The sequence below is a fragment of the Agelaius phoeniceus genome, chromosome 35 (assembly GCF_051311805.1).
Source record: "Agelaius phoeniceus isolate bAgePho1 chromosome 35, bAgePho1.hap1, whole genome shotgun sequence".
Lineage (NCBI taxonomy): Eukaryota > Metazoa > Chordata > Aves > Passeriformes > Icteridae > Agelaius > Agelaius phoeniceus.
Genome location: NC_135299.1, coordinates 2,680,150 through 2,690,312, shown reverse-complemented (window position 1 = coordinate 2,690,312; position 10,163 = coordinate 2,680,150). Strand labels below are relative to the sequence as shown.

The window sequence follows — 10,163 nt, the reverse complement described above, 5'->3', positions numbered from 1 at the left end:
CCCAGTGTCCCCAGTGCCCACCTCCCCTTCCCCCTGCACCCCCGGCTCTGCAGTCCCACAGCTCTGGGGTCCCCCCACCTTTGGGGTCCCCCCACCTGTGGGGTCCTCTCTACCTTTGGAGTGCCCCCACCCCGGGGACCCCCCCCCCACATTTAGGGTCCCCACTTTTGGGGTGCCCCCAGCCCTGGTGTCCTCGCTTTTGGGGTCCCCCACTTTTAGGGTCCCCACTTTTGGGGTGCCCCCCTTTGGGGTGCCTCATCTTTAGGGAGCCCCACTTTTGGGGTGCCCCTACATTTGGGGTGCCCCACCTTTAGTGTCCCCACATTTGAGGTTCCCCCGCCCCTGGTGTTCCCACTTTTTGAGTCCCCACATTTGGGGTGCTCCCCCTTTGGGGTCCCCATCTTTAGGGTGCCCCCATTTTTGGGGTGCCCGCACCTTCTCGCTGCCCGCCAGGTCCACCAGGTAGAGTTTCCCGCTCAGTTTCTGCTCGGTCTCCACGTTCTCCTGCTTGATGTGGATGAGGAAGATGCTGTGGCTGCGGGAGCTGTGCTCGTTCATGTCTGCGGGCAGGGGGGGCGGCTGTGGGCACCGGCCCGGGCACTGCACCCCAAAAACAGCGCCGGGACCCCCTCGGTGCCCACCCGCACCCCAAAACAGCGCCGGGACCCCTCAGTGCTCCCCTGCACCCCGAAACGGGCACCGGGACCCCTCAGTGCCCACCCGCACCCCGAAACGGGCACCGGCCCGGGCACTGCACCCCAAAAACAGCGCCGGGACCCCTCGGTGCCCACCCGCACCCCAAAAACAGCGCCGGGACCCCCCGGTGCCCACCCGCACCCCGAAACGGGCACCGGCCCGGGCACTGCACCCCAAAAACAGCGCCGGGACCCCCCGGTGCCCCCCCTGCACCCCGAAACGGGCACCGGGACTGGCACTGCACTCCTGCACCCCGAAACAGCCCCGGGACCCCTCGGTGCCCCCCTGCACCCCGAAACGGGCACCGGGGCTGACACTGCACTCCAGCACCCCAAAAATAGCTCCGGGGCCCCACACTGCACCCCGAAACGGGCACCGGGACTGGCACTGCACCCCAAAACAGCCCCGGGACCCCTCGGTGCCCCCCTGCACCCCAAAACAGCGCCGGGACCCCTCAGTGCTCCCCTGCACCCCGAAACGGGCACCGAGACTGGCACTGCACCCCGAAACAGCTCCGGGAACCCACACTGCCCCCCTGCACCCCATAACGGGCACCAGGCCGGGCACTGCCCCCCTGCACCCCAAAAACAGCTCCGGGACCCCGCAGTGCCTCCCCGCACCCCAAAAACGGCCCAGGACCCCAGTGCCCCCCATGTCCTCCATGTCCTCCCATGTCCCCCATGCCCCCCCATGCACCACATGCACGCAGTGTCCCCCCGTGTCCCCCCCGTCCACCCATGTCCTCCATGTCCTCCCATGTCCCCCATGTCCCCCATTGTCCCTCATGCCCACCATGTCCCCCTCGTGCCCTCCATGCCCCCCAATGTCCCCCCATTTCTATTTCTCCACGTCCCCCATGTCCCTGTGCTCCCCATGTCCCCCAGTGCCCCCATGTCCCCCGCACCCCCAGTGCCCCTCATGCCCCTCATGTCCCCCTCGTGCCCCTCCATGCCCCCCATTTCCCCAGGTCCCCCCGTGCCCCTAGTGCCCCCCAATGTCCCCTTCTGTTCCCCCGTGTCCCCAATGTCCCTGGTGTCCCCTGGTGTCCCTCACTGGTGACAGCCATGGATCTCCCAGTTCCATCCCTGTGTCTGTCCCCTCACGCCCCCCTGTCCCCCCATGTCCCCGCTGCCCCCCGTGCCCCCCACATCCCCCGTGTCCCCAATGTCCCCCGTGCCCTCTGGTGTCCCCGGTGTCCCCCTGTGTCGCTCACTGGTGACAGCCATGAATATCCCGGTTCCATCCCTGTGTCTGTCCCCTCATGCCCCCCCTGTCCCCCCATGTCGCCCCTGCCCCCCGTGCCCCCCACATCCCCCGTGCCCCTCACATCCCCCACATCCCCCAGTTCCCCCCCGGTGTCCCCGGTGTCCCTCACTGGTGACAGCCATGGATCTCCCCAGTTCCATCCCTGTGTCCCCCTCTCCGTGTCCCCCCATGTCCCCGCTGCCCCCCGTGCCCCCCACATCCCCCACATCCCCCGTGTCCCCCCATGTCCCCCCGGTGTCCCCTGTGTCCCTCACTGGTGACAGCCATGGATATCCCAGTTCCATCCTATGTCCCCCTCTCCATATCCCCCCTGTGCCCCCATGTCCCCCTGGTGTCCCCGGTGTCGCTCACTGGTGACAGCCATGAATATCCCGGTTCCATCCCTGTCTCGTCCCCTCATGCCCCCCTGTCCCCCCATGTCGCCCCTGCCCCCCGTGCCCCCCACATCCCCTGTGCCCCCCACATCCCCCGTGCCCCTCACATCCCCACGTCCCCCATGTCCCCCCGGTGTCGCTCACTGGTAACAGCCATGGATTTCCCAGCTCCATCCCTCCATCCCTCTCCATTTCCCGCCATGTCCCCCCTGTCCCCCCGTGCCCCCCGTGTCCCCCATGTCCCCCCGGTGTCGCTCACTGGTGACAGCCACGTGCCGGTTGGATTTCCCCTCATCGATCACATCCAGGATCTCCTCGGGGCTGGACACGAAGCGCTCGGTGCAGCCCTGGGGGGGGGGAGGGGGGGGGCGGTGACCGGGGGGGGGGCTCAGCCCCTCCCCCCCCCCCCCGGAGTGCCCCCTTGAGCCCCCTCCCCCCTCACCTTGACATAGGGGACCCGGTTCTTGTCCTCGTGCACCGACAGGTTGGTCTTGGTCACTGGGGGGACACACGGGGGGGGTCACAGAGTGCTCCCAGTAACCTCCCAGGAACATCCCAGGAACCTCCCAGTGCTCCCAGTAACTTCCCAGTAACATCCCAGGAACTTCCCAGTGCCTCCCAGGAACATCCCAGTGCTTCCAGTAACATCCCAGTGCTCCCAGGAACATCCCAGGAACCTCCCAGGAACATCCCAGTGCCCTCCCAGGAACATCCCAGTGCTCCCAGTGCTCCCAGTAACCTCCCAGTAACATCCAGTAACATCCCAGGAACATCCCAGTAACCTCCCAGTAACATCCCAGTAACATCCCAGTGCTCCCAGTAACATCTCAGTGCCTCCCAGTGCCTCCCAGTGCCTTCCAGTGCCCTCCCAATAACCTCCCAGTGCTCCCAGTGTTCCCAATAACCTCCCAGTTCTCCCAGTCACCTCCCAGTGCCCTCCCAGTGCTCCTCAGCTGCCCCCCAAGAGCTTCCCAGTCCTCCCAGTGCCCCCAGTGCCCCGCACTCACTGTCCAGCAGGTCCCGGATCTTGTCCAGGTAAATCTCAAAGTAGGACACCTGGGGGGGGGAGGGGAGGGGGTGGGGGTTGGGTGGGGCCGACCCCCAGGACCCCCAGTGCCCCCCATGAACCCCTCCAGTGCCCCCAGTGCCCCCCATGAACCCCCCCAGTGCTCCCAGTGCCCCCTCAGTGCTCCCAGTGCCCCCAGTGCCCCCCCAGTGCCCGGGCACTGCACCCCGAAAACAGCCCCGAGACCCCTCAGTGTCCCCCCAGTGCTGCCCTCCCAGTGCCCCCCAGGACCACCAGTGCCCCCCATGAGCCCCTCCCAGTGCCCCCCCAGTGCCACCAGAGTCCCCAGTGCCCCCAGTGCCCCCTCAGTGCTCCCAGTGCCCCCCGTGAGCTCCTCCCAGTGCCCTCCCAGTGCCCCCCCAGTGCCCCCCATGAGCCCCCCCAGTGCCTCCAGTGCCCCCATGAGCTCCTCCCAGTGCCCCCAGTGCCCCCCCCAGTGCCCTCCCTGTGCCCCCAGTGCCCCCAGCGCCACCCCATGAGCCCCTCCCAGTGCCCCCAGTGCCCCCCCAGTGGCCCCAGTGCCCCCCCAGCCCCTCCCAGTGCTGCCCTCGAGCCCCCCGGTGCCCCCCATCCTCTCCCAGTGCCCCCCGTGCCCACCTTGATGTGGAACTCCAGGTTCTCGTCCATGGCATAGATGTGGTTGAAGATGTCGCGGGCGATGCGGGGGATGATCCCCATCTGCTGCGGGTCGTGCAGCTTCCCCTGGGGGGGCGGGGGGCGCTGAGACCCCACCGGGGCCCCCCAAAACCCCCCGGTGCCGCCCCAAAGGTCCCCAGTGCTCCCAGTGCCCCCCAAAACCCCCCAGTTCCCCCCAGTGGCCCCCGTGCCCCCCTGTGTCCCCCAGCCCCTCCCCAGTGCCCCCCACTCCCCCCAGTGCCCCCAAAACCCCCCAGTTCCCCCCAGTGCCCCCCCTGTGCCCCCCAGTGTTCCCAGTGCCCTCAAAGCCCCCCCAAAGCCGCCCCCGTGCCCCCCGTGCCCCCCGTGCCCCCTCCCGTGCCCCCACCTCCATGGTGTGGGTCTTGCCCGATGATGTCTGTCCGTAGGCGAAGATGGTGCCGTTGTACCCGGCCAGCACATCTGGGGGGGGAGAGGGGATTGGGGACCCCCGAACACCCCCCGGGACCCCGAACACCCCCGGGACCCCCCGAACACCCCCGAGACCCCCAAACACCCCCTGGGACCCCCAAACACCCCCCGGGACCCCCCGAACACCCCCCAGGACCCCCAAACACCCCCCGAGACCCCCGAACACCCCCGGGACCCCCAAACACCCCCTGGGACCCCCGAACACCCCCCGGGACCCCCAAACACCCCCCGAGACCCCCGAACACCCCCCGGGACCCCCCGAACACCCCCGGGACCCCCAAACACCCGGCTTTTCCGGGGCTGTCCCCACGCTGTCCCGCCCAGGGCTGTCCCCACGCTGTCCCTGGTGGCCCCACACAGTCCCCGGGGTGTCCCCAGGCTGTCCCGAGCTGTCCCCGGGCTGTCCCACCCAGGGCTGTCCCCACGCTGTCCCCACGCTGTCCCAGGATGTCCCCACGCGGTCCCGGGCTCTCCTCATGCTGTCCCCGGGTTGTGCCACCCAGGGCTGGCCCCACGCTGTCCCTGGTGTCCCCACACTCTCCCCATGCTGTCCCCGAGGCGTCCCCACGCTGACCCCAGGCTCTCCCCAGGTTGTCCCCGCTCTGTCCCCAGACTGTCCCTGGTGTCCCCACGCTGTCCCCAGGCGCTCCATAGGCTGTCCTCGGGCTGTCCCCGGCTGTACCCAGGCTGTCCCTGGTGTCCCCAGGTTCTCCCCGCGCTGTCCCCGCTCTGTCCCCGCTCTGTGCCCGCTGTCCCCGCTCTGTCCCCGCTCTGTCCCCTCTTTGTGCCCGCTCTGTCCCCGCTCTGTCCCCGCTGTCCCCGCTGTCCCCGCGCCCTCTCACCCTTGACGATCTGCATGGCACACGCGTGGTACACCTGCTCCTGCGTGGTGTTCGGGGGGAACACGCGATCGAACACGTACGGCTTGCCCTGGGGGGGACAGGGGGACAGACACGGGGTCACCGGCCCGAGAGACCCCGGGACAGACACGGGGGGCACCGGCCCGAGACCCCCGCCCCGCCCGGGGGTCACCATCCCCAGGGACCCCCCCGAGGCGCTGGGGGCTGGCACAGCCTCAGGACCCCTCAGGGAGTCCCGGTAAGGACGGGGGGCCTGGGGGGTCTCAATCTGTACCCCCGGTACCCACCCGGAACCCCCCATTGAGGGACCCGGCCCCCACACACACCCCCGGCCCCCGAGATCCACACAGATCCCCCCCTCCAAACCCTCTCACAGCCCCCCAGAACCTTCCAGACTTCCCCATGGATCTTCACGGACCCCTGAGCCCCCCACAGACCCCTGAGCCCCCCACAGACCCCCAGAACCCTCCAGACTCCCCCATAGATCCCCACAGACCCCTGAGCCCCCCACAGACCCCTGAGCCCCCCACAGACCCCCAGAACCTTCCAGACTTCCCCATGGATCCCCACAGATCCCTGAGCCCCCTACAGATCCCTGAGCCCCCCACAGACCCCCAGAACCCTCCAGACTCCCCCATAACTCCCCATAGATCCCCACAGACCCCTCACAGCCCCACAAAGCCCCAAGGACCCCTCAGCCCCCTCATAGACCACCCCAGCCCCCCCTCACACCACCACAGAACGCTCAGACCCCCACAGACCCCCAGAGGCCCCCAATCCCCCAGAGACCCCCACAGACCCCCATAGACACCCCCCCTATTCCCCTACAGACCCCACAGACCCCCGTAGATCCCCAAGGACCCCCCCAGGCCCCCCCAGAGCCCCCCTTAGACAGACAGACACCCCCAGACCCCCGGAGACCACCCCGTACATCCCCACCCCCCCCCGGAGCTGTCCAGGCCCCGGTGCTGAGCCGGGACACGGGGACAGACGGACAGGGGGACATGGGGACACACGGACAGGGGGACACAGGGACACGGAGACACACAGACATGGGGACACACGGACACGGGGACACACGAACACACAGGGACACACAGACATAGGGAAACACGGCCATGGGGACAGACGGACACGGGGAGACGCGGACAGATGGACACGGGGACACACAGACATGAGGACAGATGGACACGGGGACACACGGCGACGGGGACAGAAGAACACAGGGGCACACGGACACACAGCCATGGGGACACACGGCCATGGGGACACACGGGGTGCTCGGGGGCACGGGGACACACAGACACGGGGACACACGGACACGGGGACAGACGGACACGGGGGCACACGAACACACGGGGACATACAGACATGGGGAAACACGGCCATGGGGACAGACGGACACGGGGAGACGCGGACAAATGGACACGGGGACACACAGACATGAGGACAGATGGACACGGGGACACACGGCCATGGGGACACATGGACACACAGACATGGGGACACACGGCCACGGGGACACACGGCCACGGGGACAGACGGACACAGGGACAGACGGACACAGCGCCATGGGGAAACACGGCCATGGGGACACACAGCCATGGGGACAGACGGACACGGGGACACACAGCCATGGGGACACACGGGGTGCTCGGGGGCACGGGGACACACAGACATGGGGACACACAGACATGGGGACAGATGGACACGGGGACACACGGCCATGGGGACAAAGGGCCACGGGGACACACGGGGGGCTCGGGGGCACGGGGCCAGCCGGTGCCAGCAGCCCTCGCCCCCGCTCCCCCCGGCCCCCCCGGGGCCCCGCAGCCGCCGCAGCTCCGCGGCCCCGCCCGCCGCCGGTCACGCACCCCCTGCACCCCCCGCACCCCCCGCACCCCCTTCCTCCCCTGCCCCGCACCCGCATCCCAGCGCCCCCCGGCCCTTCCCCGCAGCCCCGGCCCGCAACGCCGCCCCCGCGGCTCCCCCCGCACCCGCACCCCCGCACTGCGCCGGCACCGCCACAGCCCCGCCACGGGCGGACCCCCCCCATCCACGGACACCCCGTGCATGAACCCCCCATCCAAAGAACCCCCCCGCATCCACGGACCCCCCATGCATGAACCCCCCATCCATGGACCCCCCCCATCCACGGACCCCCCCCGCATCCACGGACCCCCCATGCATTAACCCCCCATCCAAAGGCCCCCCCACCCCCGCATCCACGGATCCCCCCCATCCACGGACCACCCCCAATACACGGACCCCCCCCATGCATGACCCCCCCCCCATCCAAGGACCCCCCCTGCATCCACGGACGCCCCCGTGCATGGACCCCCCCTGTACCACGGACCCCCCATCCACGGACCCCTCGCACCCACGGACCCCCCCTCGCCCCGCATCCACATCCCTGCACTCGCGGACCCCTCCTCATTTACGGACACCTATCCATGGACCCCCCCATTTACGGACACCCCCCTCCACGGACACCCCCGCGCCCCCACCCCGTTGTCCCCCCGGGACCGTCGCTTCCCCCCCACGCCCGCCCCGGACAAGGGGGGGCTATTATGGGGTGCCGATATTTTGGGGGCCGATATTTTGGGGGCCGATATTTTGGGGGCCTCATCCCCCCCCGGATGAGCCCCTAACAAAGGGCAGGGCCGCAGCGCAGGGGAGGGGGGGGGGGTCCTGCGGCATCCCCCCCCCCACCCGCGGCTGCTTTGAGGGCCCCCTCGGGGGGGGTCAGGGCGTGTCCGCTCCATGTAAACACTGCCCCCCACCCCCCCCGCACTGGGCAAACTGGGAGCCCCCCCGCCTCCGGCACTGGGCAAACTGGGAGCGGCCCCCCCCCGGCACTGGGCAAACTGGGAGTGCCATCCCCTGGCACTGGGCAAACTGGGAGCGCCCCCCCCCGGCACTGGGCAAACTGGGAGCTCCGGGAGCCTCGGAAATGCAGTGGGGGGGGAGCATGGGGAGAGTCCCTGGGGGCAGCGGCCACACCCAGCAGCGCTTCCCCCCCTCCCCAGAACAGCATCTGCCCCCCCCCGAGTGACAGCGCCCCCCAAATGGGGGTACCCGCCCCTGCCCCCCCCCGTGACTCACCCCCAGCACGACGCTGTCGTCCCCCTGGAACACGGGCAGGAATTTGTCCCCCCGCAGGATCTCGGCCTGGTTGAGCGGCCGGAAGCGGCACAGGACCTTGATGCTGCACTCGGAGCTGGGCTCGGCCATGCCGGGGCTCGGGGGGCTTCCACACGGGGGGGCTCGGGCCGGGGGGGTCACCCGGGGCGCTGCTCACAGCCTAAGGAACAGCTGGCACCGGCGGGCACGGTGGCACCCGGGGGTGCTGAGCGGTACCCGAGGGTGCAGGGTGCTGCTCAGGGATGCCGGGTGGTACCCAAGGGCTCGGGATGCTCCTCAGAGATGCAGGATGCTGCCCAAGGATGCAGGATGTTGGCCGGGTGGTACCCAGGGATGCAGGATGCTGCCCAAGGATGCAGGATGCTGCTCGGGGGTGGTACCCAAGGATGCAGGATGCTGCTCAGAGATGCAGGATGTTGCTCAGTGATGCAGGATGCTGCCCGGGTGGTAGCCAAGGATGCAGGATGCTGCTCAGCACTGCAGGGTGGTACCCAAGGATGCAGGATGCCGCTCAGCACTGCAGGATGTTGCTCAGGGGTGGTACCCAGGGACGCAGGATGCTGCTCAGGGATGCAGGATGCCGCTCAGCACTGCAGGGTGGTACCCAGGGCTGCGGGTGGTACCCAGGGATGCAGGATGCTGCTCAGGGATGCGGCTCGCGGGGCTGCAGGATGCGGGAGGCGGCGCCGGGCGGGGCTGACGCTCCGCAGCTGCCGCTGTCGCCGCTCCTGTGACCGCTGCTGTCGCCACTGCAGCCCCGGGACCGGCGGGTGGGGGGGGGGGGGGGGGCCGCCCCCCCGCGCCCCCTCCCCCGCCTTAAGGTGGAGCCGCCCGCGGCTCTTAAGGTGGCCGGGACTATGGGGGGGGCGCAGCGCCGGGCACGGGCCCCCCCAAAGTGCTGATTCACGGCGGGGGGAGCAGGACGGGCCGGGGATCGGGACCCCGGGGCGCGGACGGGGAGAGGGAGCGGGGCCAGCCCCCCCCGGCCTCCCTGCTCGGTGCCCCCCCCCCGCGGGAAGGCCGCGGTCCTGACTCATCCCCCCCGGTACAGCGGGGGCTCTGCCCGGCCCCCCTGCGGGTGACCCCCAAACACGGCGGGGGGGACTGGAGCTGAGCCCGGGGGGGGCTGGAGCTGAGCCCGGGGGGGCCGGAGCTGAGCCCGGGGGTCTCCCGCGGCTGAGAAGGGCAGCCCCGCCATGGGGGACAGCCCAGGACACCCCAATGGTGCCCCCCAGTGCCACCCGGCCTGTGCGTGCCCCCACCCGTGAGTCCGGCCCGGGTGTCCCCCGTGTCCCCACCGTGTCCCCCCATCCCCCTGTGCCCCCCACGTGTGTCCCCATGCGTGTCCCCGTGTGCCCCCAGCCGTGTGTTCCCCTCTGTGTCACCCCCCGTGTCTCCCCCCGTTCCCCGCCCCTTGTTCACCCCCGCTGTGTCCCCCTTGTACCCCCGTGTCCCCCCCGTGTCCGTGTGTCCTCTGTCCCCCCATTGTCCCCCCTCTCCGTGTCCGTGTGTCCCCTGTCGCACCCCCGTGTCCGTGTGTCCCCTGTCTCCTCATTGTCCCCTCCGTGTCCGTGTGTCCCCTCATTGTGCTCCCCGTGTCAGTGTGTCCCCTGTCCCCCCCATTGTCCCCCCATTGTCCCCCCAGTGCCGCCCCCGCCCCGTCTGCTCGCT

At 69.9% G+C, this 10,163-nt stretch overlaps 1 protein-coding gene across 2 annotated transcripts; it reads right to left on the bottom strand.

The window, feature by feature from the left end:
- Positions 1-273: 273 nt before the first annotated feature.
- Positions 274-9,276, bottom strand: KIF5A (kinesin family member 5A). Of its 2 annotated transcripts, XM_077192641.1 has the most exons (9): positions 8,984-9,276; positions 8,454-8,888; positions 5,331-5,418; positions 4,406-4,479; positions 4,000-4,104; positions 3,344-3,392; positions 2,779-2,834; positions 2,596-2,683; positions 274-560 (listed from the first exon to the last, which is right to left on the bottom strand). In XM_077192641.1, exons 2-9 carry the CDS (start codon positions 8,580-8,582, stop codon positions 289-291), a joined length of 861 nt encoding a protein of 286 aa, XP_077048756.1. In that variant the 5' UTR covers positions 8,583-8,888; positions 8,984-9,276; the 3' UTR covers positions 274-288. The 2 variants fall into 2 exon arrangements, with proteins under 2 accessions (XP_077048756.1, XP_077048755.1); XM_077192640.1 differs by having other exon boundaries at positions 8,454-9,276.
- Positions 9,277-10,163: the final 887 nt, after the last annotated feature.

Coding starts and splice junctions, on each gene's coding strand:
- KIF5A (XM_077192640.1), bottom strand. CDS start 8,582: ATGGCCGAGCCCAGCTCCGAGTGCAGCATCAAGGTCCTGTGCCGCTTC. Junction 4,480..5,330: donor TGCCATGCAGATCGTCAAGG/GTGAGAGGGCGC, acceptor CTCCCCCCCCAG/ATGTGCTGGCCGGGTACAAC. Junction 2,684..2,778: donor ACCGGGTCCCCTATGTCAAG/GTGAGGGGGGAG, acceptor CCCCCCCCCCAG/GGCTGCACCGAGCGCTTCGT.